General features: G+C 39.6%; 1 protein-coding gene across 2 annotated transcripts in view; it reads left to right on the top strand.

Annotated features, from left to right (window-relative positions):
* LOC115216967 (von Willebrand factor A domain-containing protein 7) overlaps positions 1–13955 on the top strand; it is a 53887-nt gene that overhangs the window by 38850 nt on the left and 1082 nt on the right. For both annotated transcript variants that reach the window (XM_029786441.2, XM_029786440.2), the window contains exons 14-17: positions 1459–1660; positions 2058–2157; positions 2511–2752; positions 9544–9658. In XM_029786441.2, coding sequence (XP_029642301.1) covers positions 1459–1660; positions 2058–2157; positions 2511–2752; positions 9544–9658 — 659 coding nt within the window. The remainder of the gene's footprint in view (positions 1–1458; positions 1661–2057; positions 2158–2510; positions 2753–9543; positions 9659–13955) is intronic.

Here is a 13955-nt window from a genome sequence, read left to right as displayed (position 1 = left end):
CTTAACTATGGTTTGTCTATAGCACTTATTCAGCATTACCTGACACCAATAGACAGTAGACACATATACAAGTGCCTGGACAAACGAAAGTGGCACTCAACACATTTGATAGAAGTGCATATATTAGTATTTAATATATTTTCTCCATTCTGTCGCCTTTGCCTGAGGAGCTGATGAGCCTACGAAAATTTGAATTGCATGGAGCCGAATCAAACTGTTATTAAATACTAATATGCATACATGCATGTTTACTGTCTTCGGTTACCTGATGTCATCAACAGTATGCATATAAGGTCCACAGGATTTACTTCAGGTATTCCTTCGGGTCCGTCGAGGATATAATATATACGAGAAAACAGAATTCACGAGATTCTTTATTAATCACGTTTTCTCTTTCTCTCATTTGTTATATATGTATATGTATATATATATATATATATATATATATATATATATATATATATATAATATATATATATATATATATATATATATATGTATGTATGTATGTATGTATGTATGTATGTATATGCATGTATACATGTGTATATGTGTGTGTGTGTCTGTGTGTGTGTCAGTGTGTATAGATATAAACAAATTAACATTTGTTGTTATTAGAAGCGTCGAAATGTGTATTGTACGATACAAAGAAGAAGATTTTTTTTCTTCCGAATGCAGAATTACCGTTAGAACAGCAGAAATACTGGGTAATTTACCCTTGCAAGGCGGAAAAATTTGTCAACTAACTGCTGTGGGACTCAGACCCACATCTTCCAAGACTCCGGCTGAGTGTTTTACCGTTAAACTAAACTGTCCGCAGACAATTTCATCCACCAGTTTAGATGCTAAATAGCTTATTGAACACGCGTGTATAAATATAATCAAACAAACATGCATACGAAAAATGTCTTCTTGTTTATATCGTACAATACACATTTCGACGCTTGTAATAAAAACAACTATGTTTATGTTTATACACACGTGCTGTTCGTGTAGCTATTTAGCATCTAAATCGGCGTCAAATTTGTCAGCGGGGAGTTTAGCTTAATGGTAAAGTACTCAGACGAAATCTTGGGGGATGCAGGTTCGCGTTCTATGGTTGTTTGTAGACAATTTTTTTCTGCCTTGTAAGGGTTATTTACTAAGTATTTCTCCTGCTCTAGCGGCAATTTTGTATTCTAAAAAGAATATCTTTGTCTTGTTTGTATCGTACGGTATATTTATATATATACACACAATGAGAGAGATGCATACATAAGTTCTTTCTCCATTCTGTCGCCTTTGCCTGAGGAGCTGACGATAGAGCATCTCTGTATTTCGTTTGTTATTCAAATTATTGAATAGCTAAACTAAACTAATCCCAGTCGGAAGTTCACCTTCTAATTTAATTGTGCACATACTGCGAGCACGTCCTAAAAATATTCTTACGTGTAATTCCTATAAATGTCTTTTTTTCAGTTATTTCACATCCAAGAATGAACTTACAAGTGAAATTTATGGTTAGCAACGAGGGTAGCAGAACAGAACGAATACTGGTGTTTATGAGCGAGGCCCTTGAGTATACAGTAACCAACAGTAAACAGAGGTACACTTTGGGCTCCGGACAAAATATTACTGGACATTTCAATGTGAGGATGAGGGACGCTATTGGAAAAAATGTGTAAGTTGTTCAAATCTCGATTTTTCTTTTTTAATATCTCACCAGATGTTTATTGTTGTTATTGCTGCTGCAGTTGTTATTGTTGTTGTTGCTGTTGTTAAAACGGTGAGCTGGCAGAATCGTTAGAACGCCGGATGAACTGTTCAGTGGAATTTTGTCTGTCGCTACGTTCTGAGTTCGAATTCCGCCAAGGAATTTCATCTTTCGGGGTCGATAAATTAAGTATCAGTTACGCACTGGGATCGATGTAATAGACTGCCCCACTCCCCAAAAATTTCGAGCCTTGTGCCTAGATTAGAAAAGAATATTCTTGTTGCTGTTATTATTATTATTATTATTATTATATTATTATTATTATTATTATTATTATTATTATTATTATTTTATGTATTTCTAGAGTTATAACGATCACATCTGAAATAGAAGGTGGCGATACACGTACATCTACTCAGTATGACACGGTTGAAACCACAATCCTTGAAAAGAGAGAAATCATAGTAAGTCCTTGTTTTTTTATATATATATACATTCTCAGATATACAACCTTTTACATAGATACGTGTATCTTGTTGAATCTGTTGGCAAACAACAGCAGAAATTGTATTCACCTCAATAGACGTCATTGATTGGTTGAAATTGCCGAAATGCAAGAAATTTAACAACAAATAACTTACAAACTACAGGATTTTCTCAAGAAATCCAAGAGAAAAAGATTTTTTATGTAACACATTCTACCAGTATACGAAGTTTAAAAGTGTTTGGTTACAAAGAAATTATTTTTTAAATCTGCCGGTCAAAGTGAAAAGATCCGATATTTCTTATTGTGTCCTGCGTATCCGTTTCGTTTCAGAAACCTCCAGTGAAACAGAATCCTCCAAGGTGTGACTTCGAAATCCCAGTCAGTTCAACCGAAGAGTGCATTAAGAGTTTTGAAGACTTCAGCTGCTGCAGACATCGGTGGTCTGCTGTAATCAATGCAGAAGCCAGCAGCGACTTTTCACCTATTGTAAATATGGTTTCTTCCATGTCATCAAATTTATCGTCGCATCAAATTATATCCTCCGGTGTAGTAGCATACAGAGCTAATATCAGGTAAGTACACACAAGCATGTGTGTGTCTGCGCGTGCGTGCGTGTGCGTGTGTCTTTGTGAATGCACGTGGCTTATTGGTTAGCGTATTCGGCTCGCGATCATAGGGTTGTGGGTTCAATTGCCGGCGGCGCATTGTGTCCTTGAGCGAGGCACTTTATTTCACGTTGCTCCAGTCCACCCTGCTGGCAAAAATGAGTAGTACCTGTATTTCAAAGGGGCAGCTTTGTCACACTCTATATCACGCTGGTTCTCCCTGAGAACTACGTTAAGGGTACACGTGTCTGTGGAGTGCTCGGCCACTTGCACGATAATTTCACGAACAGGCTATTCCGTTGATTGGATCAACTGGAACACTCGTCTTCGTGACCGACGGAGTGCCAGGTCTGTGTGTATGTGTATGTATGTATGTACATAGGCAGGGGATCTCTCTCTCTATATATATATATCTCTATCTATCTATCTATCTATCTATATATCTATCTATCTATCTATCTGTCTGTCTGTCTGCCTATCTACCTATCTATCTGTCTGTCTATCTTTCTATCTATCTATCTATTATCTATCTATCTATCTATCTATCTATCTATCTGTCTGTCAGTCTATCTATCTGTCTGTCTGTCTGCCTATCTACCTATCTATCTGGCTGTCTATCTTTCTATCTATCTATCTATCTATCTATCTATCTATCTATCTATCTATCTATCTATCTGTCTGTCGGACTATCTATCTATCTATCTATCTATCTCTTGTTTCCTTTTTGAGCCATACCAGACTCATGAGGGCCGGTTTCCCGGTTTCAGTGGTGTATATATTCCCAACCTTACTCATTTTTGCCAGCTGAGTGGACTGGAGCAACGTAAAATGAAGTGCTCTGCTCAAATAGGCAGCTGATGATGTGAATATATGCTGGCAATGTTGTTTGTACATCTTTTCTATCTTGTGATGTCGTTGTTCTAAGATCCCCTTCATTCTCAAAAGGTTGAACTCGTTAAAGGGTTTCTGTTTTCTTAGTTTATGGTGGTCTTGTTGATTGATTTATAATATACCAGGTTGAGTAAAAAGTAAGCAACGTTTTGAACCATGAAAAACTTGTACTGGATTTTTGCAGAGGTTTGGATTTTTCTAGGCGCAGGAGTCGCTGTGTGGTAAGTAGCTTGCTTACCAACCACATGGTTCCGGGTCATTTCCCACTGCGTGGCACCTTGGGCAAGTGTCTTCTACTATAGCCGCGGGCCGACAAAAGCCTTGTGAGTGGATTTGGTAGACGGAAACTGAAAGAAGCCCGTCGTATATATGTATATATATATGTGTGTGTGTGTGTGTGTGTGTGTGTGTATGTTCGTGTGTCTGTGTTTGTCTCCCCCCACATTGCTTGACATCCGATGCTGGTGTGTTTACGTATTCTTTGGAAGCCTAGTACTTATTCTATCGGTCTCTTATGCCGATCCGCTAAGTTACGGGGACGTAAACACGCCCGCATCGGTTGTCAAGTGATGTTGAGGGGGACAAACACAGACACAAAAACATATACACACATACATGCATATATATACGTATATACGACGGCCTTCTTTCAGTTTCCGTCTACCAAATCTACTCACAAGGCTTTGGTCGGCCCGAGGCTATGGTAGAAGACACTTGCCCAAGATGCCACACAGTGGAAGTGAACCCGGAACCATGTGGTTGGTAAGCAAGCCACTTACCACACACCCACTCCTACGCCTACTTGATGAATAAAATTTCCGCATTGTTGAAATATATTGTGATGAAGTTCATGTTTCAAAACGTTGCTTGCTTTTTACTCAGCCTGACATATTGATATACATAATTGTCTTTCATTGAGGTTCTAATTCAGGCTAAGAGTAACATTTAATTATTTCTAGTTTTGGGAAGTATAGGGAAGTTTTGTTGTATGTATACATACAGCCGTTGTCGTAAAAATCCCCTGCTGTTGACTAAAATATTTATCATAACATTTGTCATGAGTAGGAGGAGTGGCTATGTGGTAAGTAGCTTGCTAACCAACCACATGGTTCCGGGTTCAGTCCCACTGCGTGGCATCTTGAGCAAGTGTCTTCTGCTATAGCCCCGGGCTGACCAATGCCTTGTGAGTGGATTTGGTAGACGGAAACTGAAAGAAGCCTGTCGTATATATGTATATATGTGTATATGTGTGTGTTTGTGTGTCTGTGTTTGTCCCCCTAGCATTGCTTGACAACTGATGCTGGCGTGCTTACGTCCCCGTAACTTAGCGGTTCGGCAAAATAGACCGATAGAATAAGTACTGGGCTTACAAAGAATAAGTCCCGGGGTCGATTTGCTCGACTAAAGGCGGTGCTCCAGCATGGCCGCAGTCGAATGACTGAAACAAGTAAAAGAGTAAAAGAGTAAAAGAGAGTATGTTTCAATTAACATGTTTAATTATATTTCTGGCTTGAACTGTTGCTGTGAATGCGAGAGGTGGAAACAAACGGATTCCCACTGATAAACGTCTCTATACACACCGTAAATCTCCCTAAAGACACATGATTTATCTTAGATGCACTACATGATCTAGAGACACAATATAACCACATAACATAAATATTTGTAGATACGCTACACGACTTGCTCTAGTTCAACTACATGATATGCCCTAGATATTCAGCATCATTTGCTTTAGGTTCACTACATAATTTGCACTGTATGAGCTATAAAATTGGTGCTAGGGATTCTACTGATGGCCTCTAGAATCGCGATTTGTATTCCTCTGTAGAAAATACATGATCGTCATGAAAAACACTTCACTTTACAAGGCGACATCCCACGACTTTTCTTATAGATACTACATCTGTCTTTAATTATCTCTTTTATTATTAAATATATTATGAGACTCAAACGACATGGGTAGGGAAATCAGATGAAAATAGCAAATTTATTTTACAAATGCTTGTGCGTGTGTGCGAGAGAGAGAGAGAGAGAGAGAGAGAGAGCAAGACAGAGAGAGCAAGAGAAAGAGAAAGCAAAAGAGAGAGAGAGCAAGAGAAAGTTTGAGTGTATGAAGCCCATAGAATATATATACGTAGTGAGGTGCGTGTGTATATATCTGTGTGTGTGTGTGTGGTGTGTGTGTGTGTGTATGTTCGTGTGTCTGTGTTTGTCTCCCCCCACATTGCTTGACATCCGATGCTGGTGTGTTTACGTATTCTTTGGAAGCCTAGTACTTATTCTATCGGTCTCTTATGCCGATCCGCTAAGTTACGGGGACGTAAACACGCCCGCATCGGTTGTCAAGTGATGTTGAGGGGGACAAACACAGACACAAAAACATATACACACATACATGCATATATATACGTATATACGACGGCCTTCTTTCAGTTTCCGTCTACCAAATCTACTCACAAGGCTTTGGTCGGCCCGAGGCTATGGTAGAAGACACTTGCCCAAGATGCCACACAGTGGAAGTGAACCCGGAACCATGTGGTTGGTAAGCAAGCCACTTACCACACACCCACTCCTACGCCTACTTGATGAATAAAATTTCCGCATTGTTGAAATATATTGTGATGAAGTTCATGTTTCAAAACGTTGCTTGCTTTTTACTCAGCCTGACATATTGATATACATAATTGTCTTTCATTGAGGTTCTAATTCAGGCTAAGAGTAACATTTAATTATTTCTAGTTTTGGGAAGTATAGGGAAGTTTTGTTGTATGTATACATACAGCCGTTGTCGTAAAAATCCCCTGCTGTTGACTAAAATATTTATCATAACATTTGTCATGAGTAGGAGGAGTGGCTATGTGGTAAGTAGCTTGCTAACCAACCACATGGTTCCGGGTTCAGTCCCACTGCGTGGCATCTTGAGCAAGTGTCTTCTGCTATAGCCCCGGGCTGACCAATGCCTTGTGAGTGGATTTGGTAGACGGAAACTGAAAGAAGCCTGTCGTATATATGTATATATGTGTATATGTGTGTGTTTGTGTGTCTGTGTTTGTCCCCCTAGCATTGCTTGACAACTGATGCTGGTGTGTTTACGTCCCCGTAGCTTAGCGGTTCGGCAAAATAGACCGATAGAATAAGTACTGGGCTTACAAAGAATAAGTCCCGGGGTCGATTTGCTCGACTAAAGGCGGTGCTCCAGCATGGCCGCAGTCGAATGACTGAAACAAGTAAAAGAGTAAAAGAGTAAAAGAGAGTATGTTTCAATTAACATGTTTAATTATATTTCTGGCTTGAACTGTTGCTGTGAATGCGAGAGGTGGAAACAGAAACGGATTCCCACTGATAAACGTCTCTATACACACCGTAAATCTCCCTAAAGACACATGATTTATCTTAGATGCACTACATGATCTAGAGACACAATATAACCACATAACATAAATATTTGTAGATACGCTACACGACTTGCTCTAGTTCAACTACATGATATGCCCTAGATATTCAGCATCATTTGCTTTAGGTTCACTACATAATTTGCACTGTATGAGCTATAAAATTGGTGCTAGGGATTCTACTGATGGCCTCTAGAATCGCGATTTGTATTCCTCTGTAGAAAATACATGATCGTCATGAAAAACACTTCACTTTACAAGGCGACATCCCACGACTTTTCTTATAGATACTACATCTGTCTTTAATTATCTCTTTTATTATTAAATATATTATGAGACTCAAACGACATGGGTAGGGAAATCAGATGAAAATAGCAAATTTATTTTACAAATGCTTGTGCGTGTGTGCGAGAGAGAGAGAGAGAGAGAGAGAGAGAGAGAGAGCAAGACAGAGAGAGCAAGAGAAAGAGAAAGCAAAAGAGAGAGAGAGCAAGAGAAAGTTTGAGTGTATGAAGCCCATAGAATATATATACGTAGTGAGGTGCGTGTGTATATATCTGTGTGTGTGTGTGTGTGTGTGTGTGTGTAAAGTGTACGGAACAATCTAGAGATAGAGAGATATCTACCTAGCAACCGACTGACCGACCTACCTATCTACTTACGTACATTCCTACATACATACATACATACATACATACATACATACATACCACACACATACATACATACATACATACATACATACATACATACATACATACATACATACATACATACATACACACATTCGAAGCGAAAGTCGCATATTCTTTGAAAGCTCCGTAATGATAGTAACATCGATTATCAAAACAGTTTATCATGGGCCAAAAGCTGGATTACTACCTCCCACTTTGAAGGATATGCGTTTGCAATCCAGGAACAGGAAATATCAACCATGGACAAAAAGAATAGAAATACATGAAAAACAGTCAAATGTGACAACCTATGCAGACTTTGTGGAGTTCACACTGAAGATATCACCCACATCATAAACAGTTGTCCGAAAATGTCATCACCGTATTATCTACAAGACGTTGTAATCAGAAGGATAATCCCGAGGACAGAGAAATCAGAACCCACCATATGATAGAATCCATAGCCCCTCATAATAAAAGGGAATGCTGGTGGAATGTACCAGTGAAGACCTCAATAAAATGTAAGCACAACAGACCTGATATAAGGATTTGGGATTGTGCACAGTTGTGGAAATTAGCTACCCTGCGGATGTTAACATAAAGCTGAAGATCAGTGAAAAAGAGAATACTTATGCTGAACTATTGAGAAATCTGCAGTTACTCTATCCAGATTACAAGTTTGGGTTTATAACTGTAATTATTGGAGTCCTGGGATATGGGGATATGTAACACACTGCCTAAGTATCAATCTTGGGAAATTAGGCTTCTCAAAATCAAGAAGGAGAAAGCTAATTCGAAGACTTCAGATCCAATCCACCATATCTGCGTGTTTATATACATAGATATTAACAAGTGAAACCAATGGTATATAGATAATCGTTATTTATTTCGTATATAAGGCGGCGAGCTGGCAGAAACGTTAGCACGTCGGGCGAAATGCGTAGCCGTATTTCGTCTGCCGCTACGTTCTGAGTTCAAATTCCGCCGAGGTCGACTTTGCCTTTCATCCTTTCGGGGTCGATAAATTAAGTACCAGTTACGCACTGGGGTCGATATAATCGACTTAATCCGTTTGTCTGTCCTTGTTTGTCCCCTCCGTGTTTAGACCCTTGTGGGAAATAAAGAAATAGTTATTTATTTCGTATATTTTCATTTGTCTTGCTCATTTTTGTATTTTAGCGTTTTGCTGAGATTTTTTCTTGAGAACACCTTCTTCGTGGTAATGACGATTTGACGTCTATATTTAGCAAATAGGGTGTCCACTTTAGTGGTCATTCCTCTTAATTTTGTGCGTATATATATATATATATATATATATATATATATATATATATATATATATATATATATATACACATGCGATCAAACAGACTCCAGAGATACCGATGTTGGTCTGCGTTGGCAATTTACTAGAATCAACAAAATCAGTAGAGTGAACATGCCGTTGAAAGTGGAAAATCCAACGTTTCGGAGAGAGTCCTTCTTCAAGGAATAGTTGACAAGAGAGAAATACTATTAGATAGATAGATAGATAGATAGATAGATAGATAGATAGATAGATAGATAGATAGATAGATAGATAGATGGATCGATGGATCGATGAATGGATGGATGGATGGATAGATAGATAGATAGATAATGTATGTATGCATGTATTGTATGTACGTATGTATGTATGCATGTATTGTATTGTATTGTAATGTATGTGTATATGAGTGTATTTAATCGATAATTTTCGGAAATCTTCCTAGATATATCTTTCTTCAGATGTCTCACTTCATTTTCTGTCTATTTTCAGCAATGACTGCTGTACCGACAGAGATACAGTTTACGTAAGAGACACCAAAAACCAAATCGGAAAATGTTTCTTGCGAGTCGTACCGCCGTTTTTGAGTTTCAACACAACCTGCAAGGTACGTGCGTTACACGAACTTTTATCGTTTCTCTTTTGTTGTTGTTGCTGTTGTTGAGTGTAATAGTAGCGCACGCCATCAAAGTGACGCTGGAGCACAAATATACGAAGCCCAGTATACCCCTCATGACTACGCGTCTGATAAGGGTACAAGAGGCACATGCATCACAACCATATGTACGCGACATATATCAAGATAAACAGCGCATGATTTTGCAGGTGGGGACCAGTTAGAATTTTCTTCAGGTTGAGTATCCCATCCCGCTCAAAATGTCCTTGAATGAGGGTTGTTTAAGGATGTTGAATGAAAAACCCATGTTTCCAGAGATGAATTATTCAAACCCCAAAGAATTTCTCTTAACACATGCCTATGATGCTCCCCCACTACTCCTGCCCATGATCAGAGATGCACATGTCGTCATCCACTAAGGGTCTGCTCAACGTGTTAAGATCAAGCAACTGACAAGCAAATCTGTGGTATTGAGCAGAATATTTACTGCAGCCCATTTTTTAAACCAAGACAAAACAATGAACATGATAACATTTCCAATCTGTTAAGATCAAAAACCATGAGAACCAGTGCGTGGTATTGCCTCAGGACATTTATTATTATTGAGTGAGAGAGCAGTGCATGCCATCAAAGTGACACTGGGGTACAAATATACGACGCCCAGTATACCCATCATGACTACCCATCTGATAAGAGTACACTAAGCACATGCATCACAACCATATGTGCGCGACATGGTGATCTCATATCAAGATTAACAGCGCATGACCTTGCAGGTGGGGCCCAGTTAGAATTTTCTTCAGGTTGGGTAGCCCATTCCGCCCAAAAGATCCCTGAATAAGGGTTGTTTAAGATGTTGAATGAAACATCTGTTTCCAACGGTGAATTATCAAAACCCCAAAGAAAATCCTCTCAACACACGGCTATGATGCTCCCCCACTACTTCTGCTTATGACCAGAGATACACCTATCGTCAGCCTCTAAGGGACATGGTTAGCTGGTTAAGGTCAAACTACTGGTAAGCAAATCTGTGGTATTGAGCAGAATATTTGCTGTAGTCCATCTTTTATACCAAGACAAAACAATGTACATGATAGTACAACAGCCATAAGAGCCAATGCCTGGCACTGCATCAGGGCATTTATTTTAGTAGTAGCAGTAGTAGTAGTAGTAGTAGTAGTAGTAGTAGTAGAGTAGTAGTAGTAGTAGTAGTAGTAGTCAAGGTGGCGAGCTGGTAGAAGCGTTAGCGCGCTGGACGAAATGTTCAGCGGTTTTTCGCCTGTCACTACGTTCTGAGTTCAAAAAATTCCGCCGAGGTCGACTTTGTCTTTAATCCTTTCGGGATCGATGAAATAAGTACCAGTTCAAACTGGAGAGGAGACGATGTAATCTACTCATCCCCTCCCCTAAAACTGCTACCATTGGGGCAAAATTTGAAACCATTAAATTCCGCCATGGTCAACTTTGGCCTTTTATCCTTCGGTGTCGGTAAATTGAAACGCTGGGATCGGTGTAATCGACTAGTCCCCTCCCCCAAAATTTCAGGCCTTGTGCCTATAGTAGAATGGATTATTATTATTATTATTATTCATGAGTTAGTCAGGGGAGGAACGGCACCGATCCCGATCTTTTTTCAAGGCGTTTGACAGTCTGTGATAAAAAGTGGTGGTGATGATGATGATTACATGAGCAATGTTTGTTCCTTCTCGAGCCACGCTTGGCTCATAAGGGCCGGTTTCTCGGTTTCCTTGGCGTATAGGTTCCCCACCTGGACGAGTGAGAGAAAGTTGTGGCGAAAAATCAACAGAAGTTCGCCATTACCTTCAGCCGGAGCCGTGTGGAGCCTAGGTGTTTCGCCCATAAACACACACATAGCCCGGTCTGAGATTCGAACCCGCGATCCCTCGACCGCGAGTCTGCTGCTCTAACCACTAGGCCATGTTCATCCTCTTTTATCATAATTACGTCTTAATTATTATATTCTAATTAATAATATTTTCAACTAACATTGGCACCAGACCACAAATTTGGTGTAGGGCTAGAGTGAATTATATCAAGTTCACCATTAGATTGGGACTATATTTTATCGACCTCTACTCACCACCATACCACCAAAAGAAAAGGGTAAATGATGTAAAAGCTAAGTTGACCACACCAGACTTTGGACTCAGATCGTAAAGTACGGAGTGTAATTAAAAGGCAAAAGCATTAGGAATTAGGCCAAGATACAGAAGTAGTTTGTCAGGCGATCTAATGAGCCTGCTAATCAGCCGTCCTTAAATTAATTAAATAATATTGCTCTCAAGTTTTGGCACGAAACCAGCAATGTTTAGGAATTGGGTAGGTCGATTACATCGACTTCAGTGTTCATACTACCGATCCCATAAACACAAAAATAATCGACCTCGGTAGAATTTGAACTAAGAACATAAAGAAATGTTTGCCCGGCGTACTAACAGTTCCGCCAACTCGTCACCTTTTTTACATCAAATAATATTTACCTTAAATAAATCAAGAGAGTTTGATTGCTTTTTATATTCTTTGTTATTATTCTGTAGTTCTCGGAGAGATTCAGCGTGACACAGATTGTGACGAGGCTGGCTCCTTTGAAATACAGATACAACAGAAACAGGAAGAAAGAGTGAGAGAAAGTTGTGGTGAAAGAGTACATCAGGGTTCACCACCATCCCCTACCGGAGCCTCGTGGAGCTTTAAGTGTTTTCGCTCAATAAACACTCACAATGCCCGGTCTGGGAATCGAAACCGCGATCCTACGACCGCGAGTCCGCTGCCATAACCACTGGGCCATTGCACCTCAACTATTATTCTGTATCATACGTGTTATTTAATGGTATTACACTATGGATATTTTTTATAAGATTCTGTCCTAAACAAGGCTTGAGGTTACTGTAGAAACTCTGAAGAGAGAAAAGAAGGTGCCTACAAATTCAAAAAGTATTGACTGACAGAGAGATTGAATGACTGGATATTCTTTTCTACTCCAGGCACAAGGCCCTAAATCTTATGGGAGGAGGCCAGTCGATAACTGGTACTTAATTTATCGACCTCGAAAGGATGAGAGGCAAGGTCGACCTCGGCGGAATTTGAACTCAGAACGTAAAGACAGACGGAATTCCAATTTCTTTACTGCCCACAAGGCGCTACACACAGAGGGGACAAACAAGGACAGACAAACGGATTAAGTCGATTATATCGACCCCAGTGCGTAACTGGTGCTTAATTTATCGACCCCGAAAGGATGAAAGGCAAAGTCGACCTCGGCGGAATTTGACCTCAGAACGTAGCAGCAGACGAAATGCCGCTTAGCATTTCGTCCGGCGTGTTAACGTTCCTGCCGGCTCGCCGCCTACTGAATGACTGGATAATAATGACCAGGGGGAAGCAAAACGATGGTAACGAGTTCCAGAGAACAGTTATTTAAGGAAAGAAATTATTAGAAGAAAAAGACACGAAGAGATTTTTAGAAGAAAAATTAACACGAAGCTCAACAGAGAAATGATGTGCTTGGGAAGAGAAACCGGACACTCGTTTCTGATCTGACACCTTCTTGACTGAAGGTAATCGAGCATTAAGTTCATCTGAGCATGAAAATTCTTATAGAAAATATACAACGAAGATATATCTCGACGATGATCCAAAGAAGATCTAATTCGAGTTACGAATTCAATTCTGAATTCGATCAAGAAAATTAAGGCTCCCAGAGGAGGCTCCAGCCAAAGACGAAAACATGGTCGAATGATGGCCTTATAAAGGTACAAGATGCTCTCAGCCCTAAGAGAGATCCAACCTTTTTGGCAGCCGATATAGAAAGTAGAAAGGTGCGATAGAGCCTCAAATATTGGAGAAGGAGACAATCGGTTATCTCGAACTCCGTGTTAAACTGCTACTTCTTTTGCGGATCCCAGAAACAAAATGGAATTCAGGGCAGAAAGGATGCAATTAAGGACAGTAAGATCTTTTGTCCGGCACTGTACACAGTCTGATAATCCTCACCAACGATATTGTAGAATTATAAAGATAAATAAATAAATTTCTTTCTATCTGAAATATTTATGTAGCAATTTGTTCCTGTACATCTATATATGTAGATGAACCACTTAGCTATGCAACCTCTTCATATACCAGTGATTCTGAAAAGGTGCGCCGCGAAACACTGGCATGCCATACAGTATAGCAATATGTGTCGCGATATGTAGCCAGATGCATCGCAAATGCGTTCAAATTATATTTTTTAGTGTGAAATACATACCGTGTTTTCCGACATACA

The sequence above is a fragment of the Octopus sinensis genome, linkage group LG11, assembly GCF_006345805.1.
Source record: "Octopus sinensis linkage group LG11, ASM634580v1, whole genome shotgun sequence".
NCBI classification, from domain to species: Eukaryota; Metazoa; Mollusca; class Cephalopoda; order Octopoda; family Octopodidae; genus Octopus; species Octopus sinensis.
Note: the sequence above shows the minus strand (reverse complement) of the source record. Positions and strands in the feature narration are given on the sequence as shown.